The 19022-nt window shown below is 43.0% G+C and overlaps 1 protein-coding gene across 4 annotated transcripts in view; it reads left to right on the top strand.

Annotated features, from left to right (window-relative positions):
- The window catches only part of COP1 (COP1 E3 ubiquitin ligase), a 136042-nt gene that overhangs the window by 50286 nt on the left and 66734 nt on the right, over window positions 1-19022 (top strand). For all 4 annotated transcript variants that reach the window (XM_075710115.1, XM_075710117.1, XM_075710118.1 and 1 more), the window contains exons 12-13: window positions 10058-10201; window positions 18777-18885. In XM_075710115.1, the coding sequence (XP_075566230.1) occupies window positions 10058-10201; window positions 18777-18885 (253 nt within the window). The remainder of the gene's footprint in view (window positions 1-10057; window positions 10202-18776; window positions 18886-19022) is intronic.

Here is a 19022-nt window from a genome sequence, read left to right as displayed (position 1 = left end):
ACTGTCAGAGCTGTTAATAACCTACTGTGTATCAGCTCAGCTCGGAGAAATGGCAGATCCTGGTTTTCAAATACAGATAGGCTACCCAAAATATTACAGCAAGCAGACTGATAATTGGGCTTGAATTTTAAATAGTGTCATAAGAAACATTCTGCGTTTAACTGTTGGCATTTTTTAGTTAACATTTCCCTATTCTAACTTATTTAAAATGGTGTTTGTGGAAAAACTGAATCTAATCCTCATTAACGTGCATAGTAGGTGTTTGCAACTGCTTTGGCTCACTGTACTTCTGTGTATTTGGCATATAAACCTTCAGATTGTCGTCATCTTCTCTTCAGCATGCAGAAGAGCATCGCCTAGCAGTAAAGTGGCTTTTTATCAATACGCTTTATGTTCAGTTGCTTGCAAAATTCAGTAGTTCCCTATAGGTTTTCTCATCATTAGTGCTAATTAAGCCAGGTTCCCCTGAATACATGTATGAAAAAAAACTTAGGCAGAACAGGATGTCTCTAGCTATAGAGTCCTATAGACAAGGCTGGAAGTCTGCTATGGCTTCCTGGGAGATTTTGGGTTGTATTTAAAGGAGATTGGGTCCAGGGTCACTTCCCCTTGCTTCCCCCCACAAAGTTGAGTTGATCCTGGTTGTGAAAGTTGAGCTGTTAGAGGAAGCATAATTAATCTCTCATAGCATAGTATATTCTCTCATTGGGTTTAAAAAAAAAATAGACTGTTTTATCTAGTGATGACAAAGCATTATAATAGTAGCTCTGTAGGTTTTGATTTCAGAGCTGTGAGATGGGACTAAGCCCACCAAACCTCCTCAATTCATATTTAATATTACCTTTTAAACAAGCTCTTTATGGAATGAGAGTATTGCTAAGTGGTCTCAGTTAAACTGATGGTGTTTTATTACACTTAAAAGGATTTTTGTCAGCATGAAGTGGGCCTGGAACTAGGTCTAATGATATTACTTTTTCAGTGTGGTACCTTTTTATGCCTTTCTTCAAATGGAGCAAAATAAAACTCCAGGCTACTGTGGCTGCAAGAGAGAAGCTAAAAGTGTGACTGTAGCATGACTGGTGCAATAATGTCTTACTAAGGGAGCCCAGAGCTGAGGACCGTCCTTCTGTGCAGTGCAGTCTTTGAACTGTTGTACACCCTTCCCTGTCTGTTTCCCAGCTGGGGGGGGGAGGGGGGAAGATAATCAACACACAGAGCTGACTTTCTAGTTTTGTTTTTTTATGCTTCAAATAGAGGCTTGCTTAGGGTGAGAGTACTACCATCAGATGTTTGAAACCTGGATGAGGTGTGATGGCAGGAGAAGGTACCCAAGGTGCATTCAAGAGCAGCTGGAGCTGCTGAACCTGGAATATTGCAAACAACTCCAAGCAGTGGGATCAAACTGAAATAGCTTGGGGTCCTTTGTCCCATGGTTTTCATTAGACTTCCATTAGACTTGAATCTGATCCATTGAGAGACCATAATTATAGTAGCCAAGATGACTTTACCTTGATTAGAGGACAAATCTGGCAATCTTCTAGTAATCTTGGGGTCACATCTAACACAAATTAATGTGATTCTTAGGGATGAAGGTGTTTGCTCTCTGACAGGATGCCTTTAAGTGGAGTCTTGTTTATACAGTTAATATATCTATATATATAGCAGTCTAGAGAATTGAAGCATTTTTCTTTGTGGTCCTTCCTGAGTAGAGATGTGTCTGGGATTGTGGTATGCTTGCTCAGTTTATATTTTGGAAAACATTTAGCAAAACAGGGTTTGAATCAGGGAGTATATTCAACCAGTGGTGGTCTATCCTTGTCCCTGTGGCACAAGTTAAGAACTTTGGAATAGCAGCAGCAACCTTATTTAGGTGGTACTTTGCAGTATGGGGTAACTAATGCAGTTGTTGCTTTGTTTAAAAAAAAAAAAAAACACACTAAGATTTTTAATTTTAGCCACTCACAGCTTTAGCAAAACAGTCTTTTGATACTGAAACTTCATATGCTTTGTCTCAGTAGCCCTGTATGTGACAAAATACAGACTTTGAGCTGATGGAGCATAAAATGAGTGCTGTAATAGCAGCTTCCTATGCCTGAATGCTTTGTTTTTAAAAACTACAAATTAGTATGCTAGTGCACGCTTAGTGACACTAATTACTTACCCTTAAAATATCAGTCTGCTGTAAAAACAGTCTCTCAGGTATGTGATATTAATACCAATTTCAGTATTGGTCCCACGTGCTGAACAGTCTGCAGTGGTGGTCATGGTGTTGGATTGTAACCTAAATTTCTAATCTTTGACTTCAATGCCTCACAATGGGCATTGGAAGGTTATAAGATGGTGGGACTTGGGATTGTTAGAAATGACAGGATATCCCTGTCAGGGGATAGAAGGGAGTAGAAGCATGAAGTGAGAAAGACTTTAAGGAAAGTGAAGAGCAAAAGCTGCTGTTACGTCTCCTTCCTCCTACCAATTAAGTCTCACAGAACTGAAAAAAGTATATCCATGTTGCAATTAAATATGAGGCCATGGCAAGATAGGAGTTGGGGTTAGAGATGCAGAACTAGAATCAGCACCATATTAGGTAGAAGTAGAATTGAAAGGTTTTGGTATATTCAAGGAGGAAAATACATATATATAGTCCCATGAGAGGGACTGAGTCATCTACTTTGTGGAAATGGCAACTCCTACAGTCACAGATCTTGTTACCAAAGTCACAGCTGAGGCATTTATGATTCTAGTAGCATTTGTAGAGTGTGTGTATGGAAAAGGGAGAGGAGCAGTTGGCTGTAGACCTTTAATTGTAACTAGTGATGCAGTTAAAGGCAAATGCAGCTAGATGCAACTCCTCCCTGCTTCTCCTGATTTGAAGGAGTAGATACAGCATGTACCTTTTTCTCACAGAAACTCACTGGGCTGGGTGCCCCTCCAGTCTGACCCCCAGGGCATTTCAAACTGCAATTTCAAGTACAGTGTGAGCTGGCCCAGGGGTCAGTTTGGAGGGCAGCTAGCCCCATGCTATCCCTGCAGAAGACCACAGAGTATGCCAACATGATTGCTGCCCATAGAGTTCTCTTCTTGCAGCCTCTCAGCATCCACAATCATTACATCAGGGATGCTAAAGGGTATACCCATATTTATGTCTGTTAATATCTGGACCAGTTGTTCATGGATTACTGTTGTCAGGTTCACTCTGCCACCATCATGTCTTGCAGGAGTAAGTACCTGGAATGTGTGTGGGGGGGGGGTTTAAAGTGTGACTGGGAGGGGGGAAACCTTCATCTGTTCCAAATAAATCTTCTGGTGAGTGCCTCCTAGTTCTAGTGTACAGGGACTTGTTGAACACCAGTCTTGCTGTTGCCTTGTTCATAACCTTTATGGTAAGGCAGCTGCTCCTTTCCTTTAAACAATTTAGTTGTCCATCTGTATGCGTTCTCTAACTCCAGTGTGTACTCCCCAGGGTTGGAGAACAACTGCATGCACCATTAGGATGTGAATGTAGCAAGGCTTTATACAATGCCAGAACTGGTAAATACTCATGCTTTACTATTTCCCCACCTATCTACCCTCAACACCAAGCCAAGCTTCCAGACATGTTTCAGAAGCAATTTATTTCATAATTCCATTTGTTAGCTACGAGCTCTCTCCAAGGTTGTAGGTTTTAGTATTAAATAAAGCAATTGATTTATAATAACACAGACTGAGAATAAAGATAACCAGCAGAACCACCAGAACCCTTGAGAATGTGTTTACTTTCCAGTAGATCCTGGTGGTATTTGCATAGGACACTGGTCACTAACTTCTTAGGAAAAAGAAGACAGTGACCTGGGAATTGGAGATGTCTCTTTTCTATTTTCCCTAGAACAAAACAATCAGTTCCTTTCAATTTCATTTTTATAAGTAAATTCTGTTGCACATTTATAAATATTTTTCAAATATCCAGGAGTTTTTGTGTCCCCAAAAGATTCCTTATAAAAATTCAGGTAGTCTTTGTTGGTCAGAAATGTGGAGTTTAAAAGCAGGTTAAAAAAAGGACCAATTGCTAATTGTTTCTAACGTGCATATCTTTGAGGAGCAAGGACCACTGCTAGTCCAAAAGGGAACTTCACTGGATGTTCAAATGATCTAATATGGCGTACCTCCAGTGCTTTCTTAAAAAAAAAAGACAACTGTCTGAAGTGGTCTCCCATATCTAGAGGAGGTTGCTTCATGCTATGACTGAGGTAGGCTTGTAGCACAGAGACTGTTGGTGCTCCATCTGCCCTCTGAGATCATGAAAACATTCATTGTCAGTCCCATGTTAAGTCTACTTGCTCTTATTTTAGCAGGATGTTAATAGCCGTTGTGTGCATGTTTTATGTGATGCTTTGGCTTGCTGGTGGCTCTGTGCCTGTTGCCACATGTGAAGTGGATGGTGTTGTCTAGCTGGTTTATCTCTTGACTGAATAGCCTTTTTTGATAAAAATCATAGAATCGTTTAGGTTGGAAAAGACCTTTAAGATCATCCAGTCCAACCATTAACCTACACTACCAAGTCTACTCTAAGCCAATCAAGGGTAGACTAGACTAAACCATGTCCCAAAGTGCCACATCTACCCGTTTTTTGAACACTTCCAGGGATGGTGACTCCACCACCTCTCTGGGCAGCCTGTTCCAATGCTTGACCACCCTTTCCGTGAAGAAATTTTTCCTAATTTCCAACCTAAACCTCCCCTGGCACAGCTTGAGCCCATTTCCTCTCGTCCTATCAGTAACTACTTGGGAGAAGAGACCAACACCCACCTCACTACAACCTCCTTTCAGGTAGTTGTAGGCAGCGATAAGGTCTCCCCTCAGCCTCCTCTTCTCCAGGCTAATCAATCCCAGTTCCCTCAGCCGCTCCTCATAAGGCCTGTACTCCAGACCCTTCACCAGCCTTGTTGCCCTTCTCTGAACATGCTCCAGCACCTCAAGGTCTTTCTTGTATTGAGGGGCCCAAAACTGGACACAGTATTCCAGGTGTGGCCTCGCCAGTGCTGAGTACAAGGGGACAATCACCTCCCTGCTCCTGCTGGCAACACTATTCCTGATACAAGCCAGGATGCTGTTGGCCTTCTTGGCCACCTGGGCACACTGCTGGCTCACGTTCAGCCGGCTGTCAACCAACACCCCGAGGTCCTTTTCGGCCAGGCAGCTTTCCAGCCACTCTTCCCCAAGCCTGTAGCGCTGCATGGGGTTGTTGTGCCCAAAGTGCAGGACCCGACACTTGGCCTTGTTAAACCTCATACAGTTGGCCTCGGCCCATCGGTCCAGCCTGTCCAGGTCCCTCTGCAGGGCCATCCTACCCTTGAGCAGATCGACACTCCCACCCAGTTTGGTGTCATCTGCAAAGTTACTGAGGGTGCACTCAATCCCCTCATCCAGATCATCGATAAAGGTATTAAACAAGGCTGGCCCCAAAACAGAGCCCTGAGGAACACCGCTCGTGACCGGCTGCCAACTGGACTTAACTCCATTCACCACTACTCTCTGGGCTCGGCCACCCAACCAGTTTTTTACCCAGCGAAGACTACGCCCGTCCAAGCCATGAGCTGCCAGCTTCCCAAGGAGAATATTGTGGGAGACGGTGTCAAAAGCTTTGCTAAAGTCCAGGTAAATGACATCCACAGCCTTTCCATCATCTACCAGGTGGGTCACCAGGTCATAAAAGGAGATCAGGTTGGTCAATCAGGACCTGCCTTTCATGAACCCATGCTGGCTGGGCCTGATCCCCTGGTTGACCTGCACTTGCCTGTTGAGTTCACTCAAGATGAACCTCTCCATAATCTTTCCCAGCACTGAGGTCAGGCTGACAGGCCTGTAGTTCCCCGGGTCCTCCTTCCGGCCCTTCTTGTAGATGGGAGTCACATTGGCAAGCCTCCAGTCATCAGGGACCTCCCCTGTTAACCAGGACTGCTGATAGATGATGGAAAGTGGCTTGGCAAGCTCCTCTGCCAGCTCCCTCAGTACTCTTGGGTGGATCCCATCTGGCCCCATAGACTTGTGAGTGTCCAGGTGGTGTAGCAGGTCATTAACTGCTTCCTCCTGGACTATGAGGGCTCCATTCTGGTCCCCATCCCTATCCTCTAGCGCAGGGGCCTGAGCACCCTGGGGATGACTGGTCTGGCTGTTAAACACAGAGGCAAAGAAGGCGTTAAGTACCTCAGCCTTTTCCTTGACCTCGGTGACAATGTTCCCCCCCACATCCAGCAAAGGATGGAGATCCTCCTTGGCTCTCCTTTTATTGCTAATGTACTTGTAAAAGCATTTTTTATCTTTTACAGCATTGGCCAGATTGAGTTCTAGCTGGGCTTTTGCCTTTCTAATTTCCTCCCTGCAGGACCTAACAAGATCCCTGTACTCCTCCTGAGTTGCCCGCCACTTCTTCCAAAGGCGGTAGACTCTCTTTATTTCCCTGAGTCCCCGCAAAAGCTCCCTATTCAGCCAGGCCAGTCGTCTTCCTTGCTGGTTGGTCTTACGGCACGTGGGGACAGCCCGCTCCTGTGCCCTTAAGACTTCCTTCTTGAAGAAGGCCCAGCCTTCCTGGACCCCTTCGCCTTTCAGGACTGCCTCCCAAGGGACTTTCCCAACCAGGGTCCTGAACAGGCCAAAGTCTGCCCTCCAGAAGTCCATCGTAATGGTTTTGCTGCCCCTCCGCTTGGCATCGCCCAGAATCAAGAACTTTTATCATATCGTGGTTGCTAAGCCCGAGATGGCCTCCGACCTCGACATTTCCCACAAGCCCTTCTCTATTAGTAAACAGCAGGTCAAGCAAGGCACCTCCCCTGGTAGGCTCGCTTACCAGCTGTGTAAGAAAGTTATCCCCCACATGCTCTAGGAACTTTTGAGACTGCTGCCTCTCTGCTGTATGGTATTTCCAGCAGATGTCTGGTAAGTTGAAGTTGCCCATGAGAACAAGGGCTAGCAATTGCGAGACCTCTGCCAGCTGCTTATAGAACGCCTCATCTACCTCTACATCCTGGTTGGGTGGTCTATAGCAGACTCCCAACAGGACATCCGCCTTGCTGGCCTTTCCCCTCATCCTTACCCATAAGCATAAGGATAAAGTATTTCCTGTTACTCTATGCATGTTATCATTGTGCTAGTGACTAATTCACTTTGACTGTAGAAATGTATCACCTGCAAACCAGAATGTTGTTGTTTTTCAGAGCTGGCCCTGTGTTGTCTTTTGACAAAATAAAACTAAGTTCTCTTGCAAATTTTCCTATAGATAAGTTTGTGCATAAGCAAGTGTTTACATTGAAACAAAGACTTCAGGCAGTAAGTGACAGGAATACCATTGAGCTAGTTAAATGCAAATAAAAAGCATGAAAATAACTGTTGCTATGCAAGTGAGCTGTTTGTCCTAATCCCGATTAATCCAGGGAGAAGCAGAGCTTTGCAAATATTAAGAATAGTTTTATGATAAACAATCTGCTTGATTAGCTACTTAGATTGTTCATATTTTTCTTTGTAAATCACTTTCTAAAAGCTGACTGGCAGAAAGTGAGAATGCTTGTTGTACTCAGACTGGGCATTAGATGATAGAGGCCAAGGTGCAAGTGTGCATTAGGCTTGTTGCATTGGGTTTGCCTGCCTCTCTCTCAGCCAATGAACATCTGTACAGGTGATGGTTTATTTCTGTGTCTGTTTTCTCCCTGCAGTGTCTTTGCTGTTTGAAGGTCACAGGTCTGACAATCAGTTTCATTGGTTGATGCTTTTTATTAATTTTTTTAATGGTGTGCTAACTTCTACAGACATACTGAAATACTCATTTGTTATGTCTACAGCATGTCTCTATTTTTTAAAAAAAAATTGAATTAATGCTGGAGAAGCAAACCCACCCCAGGTGAGAGAGGTTCTATTCTGTTCTAATAACTTGGCTTTTTACCAGGCATTGTAATATATTATTTTTTTTTCTTCAGCAGCAGAAGGCTAAGGGTATAAATTGAATCCAAGTAGATGAATCGTTGCCATCGGTTTAGTTGTGCTTTACCTTAATCCACAGGGCAGTGAGCAGGAGCTGAGACAGCAGTTCAATTAAGATTGTGGTACAAGTAAATCCATTGTATTGTTATAGAGGCTTTCGATTATAAAATTCTTCTGTAGAATAGGGTGAGCTGACAAGACAAGACAGGCCTGAATGGTGCTTTTGTCCTGTTTGTATGAAAAGTGATTAGACTAGGGTAGATCTGGGGCTGGGGGAGAGCAGTCTGCCTGCTTAGATGACTTCCTTCCCTCTCCCGTTTTATTTAAATAGATGCATGCTTGCTTTATTCCCCAGCTGTAAGCGTGTTCCTTTTCTTCACCTTTTGGAGGCTTGTGATTTTGGAGGCTTGACCTGACTAGCTTGTTTCTCCTCTGGCAAGCAAGCAGTTGTGGGACCATCTCCTGCCACTGCTTTAGAGAAGTTTAGGTGCCTGAGTTGAAAGGCCAAGTTGCAAGCTGTTTCATTGAATTATTTTATACAGTCAGACTGCGTATCAACAATCTCTTCTCTCCAAAGTTTAAAAATAACTTGATGACATGTCCTTTACAAAGACTTGAAAACTCTGTTGGCATTTAAATTTATCTTCCCTTGAAAGCATTGCAGTGCCTTCAACTTCTCGGCTATGTTGAAGGGTAGAAAACTCTAGCTGTTATATTTATGGGGGCAGCCTAAAGAGCCTTCTGTCGTCTTGTAATTGGCTTAATGCTTTCCAATTGTAGAAAGGTACCTTAAATACCTCAGCTTTCAAGGATTTTCAAGCTATATGAATGTGAAACCTGATCAGTGTAAACTCAGTTTTCTCTGCTGCCATTCAGAACTTGCTGCCTGGTTCACAAGTGCTGTGGCTTTTTTAAAAAAAAAAAAAAATCATGATAGGGACAGCAGAGATTGAAATGAATTACTGAGTGGGAGAACCTCAGAAGAGACCTCTCAAAGTGGTAGATTGCTTACTTAGTCAAGAGATTGGAGGGGAGCTGGTTACTGACCATACCAACCTGGAGACTTGGGGTAAATGCTACCTCCAAGCCCTTTCTGGGAGGAGCAGCAAACTTTTTGTCTTGCTGAGGCTGATACTCCTGAAAGGAGTTAGGTGTGTGTGCACATATGCCCTGCCTGCAGTGATACGGGCTGCAGGCAGGCAGGAGCTCCTTCTAGGAAGCAGGTTTATTTCTCTGGCTACTAGGTGTCTAATAGACTTCTCTTGAGCCCTTCCAAGCTGCGAAGGTAGCAATGACATTAGCTGTTTATAACCTGCTGCCTGCCTTTCTCTCAGATGTATTTCATGTACAACCTCAGGCTTTTCTCATTTGCAGCTTAACTTTGTTATAAGGTGACTGCTTTTACTTCCATCTTCATTGATATCTATTACAAACTTGCCCTGCAGTTCAAAAATGAAGGTACCTTGGTTTCCACAAGCAACCCTAAGTGGAAGTCATAGTGTGCATGGTTTTTACAGTACTGATGATATATGTTTTGACCCTCTGTTGTTACTCAAAGAATTTAGAAGGTTTTTTCCCCACAAACACTGGTTTGCTCTGCATTAACACTTAAAGTTCACCAAACTGCTGTATATAGGAGCTAAGGGATGCAACAATGCAACCAAGGTAAATCACTGGACAGTCATCCCATAGCATGTTGATCGTAGAGCGTACAGCTGAATGCTAAGCATGTTTCCAGGGCGAGCTGTCAGCTTTGACATTTGGGTACTGTGCAACGTAGATGGTGTAGCTGAACTGGAAAAACCTCTAGAGTATCTGAACAAAGATCCTGGCTATGGGAGGGAGATTGTACTACCACAGAAAGTCCATTTCAGTAAATGGAGATGTGGGTGTGTTTGGAAGGGATTAGAAAATAGTCCATGAGAGCAAGAACTCCATGCTGTTGACATGTGTGCCAGACCTGCCCAAGGTGTTCTGAACGGGGTATTTGCTAACTGAAAATTGTGATTCTCAGCTCTGCCATACTGAGACATTTAGGTGGTAAAAATACCCTGCTGGTAAGTATGTGTGTTGTGTTACACAGTTCTCAACCTATGCTTTTGTTCCTCAGTATTGAATTCGACCGAGACTGTGACTACTTTGCAATCGCTGGGGTGACAAAGAAGATTAAAGTCTATGAGTATGGTACAGTCATTCAGGACGCGGTGGATATTCATTACCCTGAGAATGAAATGACCTGTAATTCCAAAATCAGGTAGGCGTTGGCTTTGCATTTGAACTCAGAGGGCCTTTTCCATTTGCTTGTTTATGTGCAGTAACTGTTTTGCTTTCTTTAGCCATTGTGGGAATGGGAGGGGAAAGGAGGAAAGCAGGAGCTGATGGAGAGCTTGCTTTGGACTGTGGGTGGGATCAGGTGGCACAGGCACTGTTACTTGTGTGTGCTGGGCTCATCCAAGGTAATAGCAGGCCCACATACCTGGAGGAGAAAGGGACATAGGGTAGTGAACTGCTTTTGTGTTCCTTGCAAATGCTGTTGGATACCTCCTTAGTTAAAAGGAGAGTAAAAGCGGAGTAGTAGATATGCTCAAGGTAAAGTCCTAACTTGTCTCTTTGCCCAGAGAGGTGGTAGAGGCCCCATCCCTGGCAACATTCAAGGTCAGGTTGGACAGGGCTCTGAGCAACCTGATCTAGTTAAAGCTGTCCCTGCTCACTGCAGGGGGGTTGGGCTAGATGACCTCTAAAGGTCCCTTCCAACCCAAAGCATTCTATGATTCTATGATTCTCAAGGTAACTGCTGTGCCCAGTTCTTCATAGGAGCCACAGATTCCTTCATGCTCTCTTCTCTTCATTGACCAGATACTCTCCATTCTGCTGAGAGGCTGCTGGCCCTCAGGAAATGTGCCTCACTTGCACCTTCTGCCTATGAATTTGTCTGCCTGAAGTACTGTTCTGCTGGGCCCCATAATATCAAGCTCTTGGAAAAAGACCTTGCTTAAATTTTGCTTCTGTGCTGTTATTGCTACTGTCAACCTATTTTTTTATCTTTTTAGATAACTTAAACCAAAGAAATATAGACCACCATGTTATAACTTCAATTGAAAGAATCCAACTAACATAACTTAAAAATCCTAATTCAAAAATTGTGTTAAAGCTCAAAATTAAATAATACAGGGAATCAAACCAACTCAGTATTATAATACAAGTCTCCAGCATCTCTGAACTCATTTGTTATTTGGTACTCTACATATTAAAAACAGTAAAGCACCCAAAAAGTGTAAGTAATAAATTTATTAAACAGTCTGGCTTCCATGAAAACAAAGTGTCATGCAACAAGTTCAGTAATGTTTGCAAGCCTACTTTATAGTGTAAAAGTCATGCTTAGTTTTGTAGTTGACATGTTTCTTAAGATAGATCAGTCACTCCTGTATCACTCGTGCTGATTATTCGCAGGAATTCGGTAACACTATTTTATGAAGGAAGAGATGTAAATGCAACTGACCCTGGGACTGGCTTTCATGATGGGTGAAAATCTGAGATGGATTTGTATTGATAAGCCATACTGATTATGGAGCTTGTGTTTTGCTGGACTTGTGAAATGTTCAGCACTTTTGCCGGAGTAATAGCAGAGTTCACACCCTTCAGCTTTGTTATTCTGGAGAGAAGAGCAGAATAATAGGAGAACCATCTAGCAGTCAATTAATACCTTTTGCCTTAATTAGAAGGGGAAAAGCAATGTGTGTTTGGTATTTCTCAGTCTGTCTGAGACAACTTCCAAACTTGCTACTTCAAATTTGACAGGGATCTACTCTGATGATCCTGCCAAGCAAGGAATGTTGCTTGTTCTCCCTTCTCTGGCAGCTGCTGGTGAGGAGAGCCACGTTAGTGCCTTCAGTGATGTTACTCGTCAGCTTTGTGCTCCAGACAAGACATGGCTTGCATTCAAGATTTCTTCTCTTTCTCAAATTTCATGCATATATATGTTATATATATATGATGATGCTAAATGCATTGTCTTCTGACCCAGTGCCTCAGCGGAGGTGGAGAGGGTCCTTTTCTTTCACTTCCTTGCCCTAGCTTCTCTCATTCCTCTGCAGAAAAGCATTTTATTTTTCCCATTGGCATGTCCACATTATATCAACCCTCTTTCAGCATGTGGGTGCTTTTGGTTTTGACAAATAAAGTTAGGCTGTCAGTCAAATGCATCCTTGCTATATCCATTAGCTGTGCTGCCAGTCACTGGTGCTGGGGCTCGCTGGCACAGTGTCGAGCAGCATAATAACTTGCTATTCTGAAGTGGTGTAGCTTGAGGGAGAAGTTATATGAAGACTGTAATTTCATTATGGAATATTGCAGTATGCTGAAAACTTGCCTGTATTATAATAAAAAAATTCTAAACAAGCGGAGCTTGCTTTTTGTAAAAAGCCTTGGCTTAAAGCTGTTGATCTTAATTTGGGCGGAGGTGCAGCTTCTTTCAGAGGCTTACTCTGCCTGCTAGTGCCCTTCCTGATATTGAAGACAGATGTATTTCTGCTGTGGCACATGGGTGGTACCTCTCTTCCCAGCAGAGATGTAGGGGTCTGTGTGCAGATGGGATTTGGTGACATGTCTCTTCTGCTGAAGCTGGCATGTGACACTGGTGCAGCTTGTAATGTCCCTTCTGTCTTTGCATGGCACCAGAGCTGTCTGTTCGCAGGCGCTTTGGCTTTCCAAAGACATGTCATGGGAAGCTCACCCTAAACTGATCCTGGTTAACCTTGTTCAGAGTGATGATGCTGGAGGATAAATTGTTAGCAGTTATGTTGGTGACTCAGCTTTCGGAGGAGCAGCAGCTCTGATGGGCTTTTATAAAAGCAGACAGGTGACAGCATTTGCAAGGACTCATGTCTGGCCAAGAGCAAGTCTGCTGGCCTGGAGCAGCTGCAGGAAGGGAAGCCCTTGCCTGGGACAGGGCTGGCACCAGCCCAGCCCTGCTCTGCCATGTGCCAGCTGGGCGCCTGCTGAAAGGTTGAGCTTCTTGCCAGCAGTAATTGATTGTAGGCTTTTCTGGAGCAGAGCCCTGGTACCAGCTGTAGCTGAGTCTTTCTTCCTCTTTTCCAACCCCCTTTTTTACACCCACCTGCTTCTTAAATACATTCTTTTTTTCATCATCTGCTGAGCTTTCTCATCCCTATTTTTAAGAACAGAGAGGAAGTCGGTGCGTTGGGTTTCTGGTAAACGTGCATCGCGTCCCCCGGGAACGACAGTGGCATAAGCTTCCAGGAAAAACACAAGATGACACATAAATCCTCATAAAAATCCCATTTACAGATTCATAGCTTCAGTATAAGAAACAAATCCTGGCGTTGTGTAGTAGCTATAAACAGCATCCTGTGAGCTAATTATGACTTGCTGTGTCCCTAGCTATGGCAGACAACAATCTGCGGCTCCCCCCGCGCAGGAGGAGATGGGAAAGGACGAGAAGAGGATGAATGGCTAGCAGTGAGCCACAGCTCTTCTCTGATTTATTAAAGAGGCAGATTTGTTGTTTTGCCATAGGTTGCAGGGGGAGAAAAATAAGGAGATCTAGCGTTCAGGTAAAAGAAATAGGCTTTAGGCCTCGTTAATCTACAATAGGTGATGTGCAAGTGTGGTTAGGTAAATATGCTTTTGAAATCCATGTTTAGTATTCTGCATGCTCACCACTGTGTGTTTGCAGCATCTGTACTTCAGTGATAGATGTTACCACAAACCTCCAAAATCAGCTGCATCTGTTTAGTCAACTGCAGTAAAAGCAAAGCATCAGTAGGCTTTTTTTTTTGGGAGGCTGCTAGTATTTTATTGTTTTCATTTTTCATTGTCAATAAATCAAATGTGTGATTGCTCTATCCTAATAGCAGTTCGTGGGCATATTGCTGTCAGCTTTTAAAATGGCAGTCAGTTCTCACTATTAAGTTTAAATTAAGCAAAAACTTGCCGTATGGTGTTTTTCATTGTAGAGTCTTTGCTGTGTTTGGAGAGGTATGAGCTCTCTTTATGCTGAAAAACCTTACAAGTGGTTGTGTTGGATGTCTGTATGTCCAGTGCAGAAAGCATTTTGACACTAAAGAGATTATAAGGAAATACGCCTTCAACTTTCATTAATTCTGGTTTTCAGAGTAACTGCTTCACTTTGCAGTAAGATGAAGTTTTTCTTTAAAAGTATTTGTCTCTTAACCCTACTAGAGGTTTTCTTTGGATTGATTATAAAAAAGGGTAAAAGGGTTTTGTGTTTTTTTTTTTAAACATTCATAATGGTAATGTAATTCTGTGTGTCTTTGAAGTATTTGGTTTGCATTGTTATTCATATGGATGTTCCTTGCAGTAATAGATCACTCCCTTAAAAACATTTCAGTCCTAAAACTACTGGGCATTGGTTGACTCATGGCAATAGTCTGGATCTGAAGTACTTGGCACTCAGAAGCAGGTCAGACCACAGCAGTTTGTGCCTTATTAAAAGCTTTAACTCCATTTAACTTTCACTGCCAAGAGGGGTGGTTGACACTGGGTAACTTGATCCTGGATTTGAGACATTTCAGTCACAAAAATAGTGGCTCATGAAAGAAACATCAGTGTGACTGACAACACTAACCAAGCTGGCCCACTTGTGTCTCCAAATAAAATGAAGGGTGCACATAAATCTTTACAGGGTCAGGATTTCTGTGTGTCCGGACTGGATGCTGAGGTTAGGAGAGTGTTTCAGAGGTCGATGATTAGCTTTCAACTAGAGCTTCTCCAGGCTAAGCTCCTAGGAAGGAAAGCTATCAACTTATGGCAAGATAAACCTCTGGGGTATAACTATCACCCTGTTTCTGGATTAAAGAACAAAGCAAAACCTGAAAAAATACAGCTACTAGTATTTAAAATAAAAGATGGCCTTGCACAACTCCTTTTAATCCAGTGCTGAACTATGCAGTATCTCACTCAGCCTTAAGTAGCTATTTTTTGTATCATATCTCATAGCCTCCACATTTCAGTTTCTCCCTGGATGTGACTGCAGGCCATCTAAGGATTGTCTACAAAAGGGTTATTTTTATGTATTTGTGGGGTTTCGATACTTAACCTGTTTGAGGACTGTGTAAGTTGCATTTTTGGTCCATCTCACCTTTGCCCTTTCCTTTCCCTCTCTCCAGCTTGCTCCCCCATGAATTTTTGAGTCTGTTACTCAATTTGTTACCCATGATAACATCTCAGGGAACCCAAAAAAGTAGATGCCTTTTGAAGTTTCAACAAGATTGCCTGTGTTGGGCATGGAAGAAAGTTCAGTGCTTCCCTTAAGGGGAGCATGGCAATAGCTTCTCAACCCTTTCTAGGTCCCAGGGAAGTTACATGGAAGAGAAACATTGTAATGTCCCAGCTCCAGGACAGCCGCCTTTCAGGCCTGTGTCATCGAAGATGCCAGAGAATGCAACAAAAGGGTAGTCAGCCCTTGGTAAAAAGCATCCTTTACCTGGAGAGGGAGCTCCCCTCCACCTGATCCAACCCTGAATTGTGCTCTACAAAGGTTACTTTTGAGGATTTAAGTTATAAAGAAGCTCAGGTATTGCAGTGTCAAGGAGAAAACTCTAGTTTCAGACTTTGTAAAGAGTTGGGTGGTGATTAGGGGAGAATTAAGACAGAGCTGGAACAGGATTGTTTTTGTCTTATTATGATCCTTTAATCATACTCTGTAAAAATTAAAGATTTATGGTGTATGTGACTTAAAAGGTGTTAATTGAACCACTTAGTGGCTGCAAATCCCTAAACATTTTTCACCTGTCAGTTCCTGTTTTCCCCTCTCAGTCTATCTACAAATGTTTTCCAAGTGAGTGTTAACCCTTGTTAGCACCATCAGACTTCAGTGGGACAGAATGCTTAGCTTGATCTTTGCTATGTCAGACCTAATGGTCATGCTTTTGGGCACAGAAGTCCTTCATTTTTCTCCATCTATATTGATTGATCCAATAAAATAGTACCTCTGCCTACAAACCTGATATTTCTTATATCCTTAGATCTATCACATCTCAAGCAGCACTGTCCTTTATATTTTTCTGCTTACTCAGTAATTCCTAATTTTCATTGTCTGGGGTGACTTCTTTTTTGACAAGATACAGTTACATGATTATTCTCTTCATAGTTCAGCTTGCAGTGCCCAGCTCTCTTCTGCTAGTCAGATGCGGATCTCGTGCTCCACTAGCATAGAGCATCCACCCTCTAACCAGCCAGGGTGGCACCAGCATGTCTGCCTTTCTCTAGGACCCTCTCTACCTGCTGATGCTGCCCAATGTACTCTCAAAGCTGTCCAGATAGAAGACTGCCTTCTCTGAGATTTGGCCCGTGGCTGTATTCTTCCTGCTTCTGTGTGATGGCTAAACTTACAGGTTATGGTTTTTTTCTTAAGCTGTTTGAAGCCCTGACTTGAGTGGAGATAAGATGGCAGGGGGAGCAGGTTTGAACTGATAAATGTGCAGTGTCTACCCCCCTGCCGTTAGCTGGAGACTGCTCCCAGCCCAGAGCCTTGCTGTGTTGTAGCCCTAGGGCACTGAACCACTTTTGCTTCCATCAGTGACTGACTGCTCTGTCTGGAAACAAGACTCCAGACATCAGACATGGTTATCTCTGGACTGCTGCAACCTTCACCTCGGTCCTGGTGGGCAGTGCCTGCCAGCTTCATTTGGTTCTCAGGGAGCCACTTAAGCCTCTCTGAATAAGGCTTCTGGTAAATCATAGACTGTCAAGACCTGCTTTTCTGCAGGTCCCTTAAGGTAGTAGGGCTGGTGCAACGATAGCTCCTTGATGATACATTTGTGGGGAGTCCTTGTACTTACAAGGGTTGAGGACACTAACGTTTTTTAATTAATGACATATCATGGAAGACATGAAATCAGGGAAAGCATTGCCTAAGCTGTATCACCTTAACCATCCTCTTAGCGGCTGCTGGTTGAAGATAATGATTTATATTGGGTAAATAAAGCTCTTTAAGTTTCTGAATGCAAAGTTTTAAAACCAAGGGATGCTGTTATATGATGGAAATGTGCAAGTGTGTGAACAGACTATAGGTAGATAGAGGTTTGCACAGGGGGTAACGTTTGACAGGTTGAAAACAGTGTCATCATTCTGCACTGGCCATTCTAAAGAAAGCTCCCAGTGATCCACTGGGGAAGGTGCGTCCCGAAGACTTTCTCCAAGCGTCATGCAGTGGCACAAGAGGCTTGCAGAAAGCTGCTGCTGTTGGATGACTTTGTCTTGTTTCTGTAAGTTACAGATTAACTTGTGCAGACAGAGGAAGTCAAAGCTGGAGGTCTTTTGGATCACTCAGTGAAGCTTCCTACTGATGCAAGCACCAATAGCATGTTGTTCCTTTCATGTATTTCTTCAAATTTGTCTTAAATAGTTGAGTTTCTTGTCTCCCATTATTTGGCTGCTCCAGAACCTCAAATAAGTTTGTTGATTCCATGCAGCTAAATAGTGGTGAGCTATGATGACTAGTTGGCGTGTCTAGTCCCTCTGTAGTTATAAAACTCACACCCCAGTAAGTTAAGTTCAGCCATATTCAGGAGCAGAACACTAGCGCTGCTTTAACAGTATTTATATATTTTAACTATGTTAAAAAAGGAAAAGGATTTTTTCCCTTCTGAGTAAATGCTGTATTCCTAAGGAAAACAGGCTGCATGTGTATAGGGGAACCAAGAATTTGCTAAGGTATAATACTCCTGAGTCAGTATCCATGTATCTACATCATATGTCAATGTATAGCTGCACTGATCAAAGCAGTACTAAAAAGTTACAGAATCATGGACTTCTAGTTTATATTGTTGGTTAAAACTTGGCCCTAAGGCTGCCATAATCTAGTTAACTGTGTCAGAGCTGTTTGACCTGCATGAATTGGATCTGTCAGTTCAGCTTCTGCTACATGCATCACAGTTGATACCAACTGGCATGCTTTTGTGCCAGATGGTCCAAAAATGGGTGAACAAGTATTACAAATTTTCTTACCTCTGTCACATTTTTCGGGAGTCAGAGTGGGGGCATAGTGCCAGAACGCTATGAATGTGACTTGGCAGTGTCACTGCTCTTGTTTTGTCTGCTGATGGTTAGAGTTTGTTGGTGGAATTGTCATTTAGTTCTGCACAGCCACTTAATTCAGTTTAAAATATAAACCTATGCAATATATATTGCAGTTTTCGATCAGAAACATCTCCTTTGCCCATAGCAAACAACCTGCTGTTTGCTTCTGGATAGGGTGGGGTGGTGGGGGTGGTGGTCTGTCCTCATTTATAGAAAGCTGGAAGCAATTTCTCAGAAGTCAAACTTTCATTTGCACATAGGTACAGATATAGAACACTACATATGTGCCAGGGCAGAGGTTGATTTACCATCCATGCAGCTATGTGTTTTACTGTCTAGCTTCTTTTAGGTAAGTAGTTATCTTTATGGTAATAATAATAATAGTAGTAGCTATTGGCAAGAGGCTAAGAAGTCAAACTCTGAGCTTTCTGTGAGAATTTGTGTGGAATCCAAATAGCAAAACAATTGCAGTATTAGATATGAATACTTTAAAAAAAAAAAAAAAAATCCCAAGCCCTAGCACTTCATATTGAGGGAGGCAATGTCACTTAAGCCAATAAAGCTTTTCTTTTAGCTTGTGGAGGAAGGTTTGTTAAGTTTCTGGTAGGTTTTGGTTTTGTCCTTTCCTGAGCGTTCCAGTGGGGTGGCTTGATCAAATGCTGCGTGCTTTGCAAAGTCACAAATTGCCTGACCATATTGCAACAGTGATTTTTGTGTTGTAAGGTATGATTTAATGTAAGATTGACCAGGGCTTTTTTTTCCTTAAGCTGTATCAGCTGGAGTAGTTACCACAAGAACCTGCTAGCCAGCAGCGACTATGAAGGCACCGTCATCCTTTGGGATGGATTCACGGGACAAAGATCCAAGGTCTACCAGGTAACATGCAATCAGCAAGCAACACTTTCCCACACCATGTACCATGTTAGGGGAGCAGTATTCAGTCTGAGATTCTGCTTCTACTCCAGCAATAGGCTTTTATGTTCCACAGAGTGAAATGGATGGTCCTCCTGTTT

Source organism: Pelecanus crispus, chromosome 5, assembly GCF_030463565.1.
Source record: "Pelecanus crispus isolate bPelCri1 chromosome 5, bPelCri1.pri, whole genome shotgun sequence".
In the NCBI taxonomy this organism is placed as follows: domain Eukaryota; kingdom Metazoa; phylum Chordata; class Aves; order Pelecaniformes; family Pelecanidae; genus Pelecanus; species Pelecanus crispus.
This window is presented reverse-complemented; position numbering and strand designations above follow the sequence as displayed.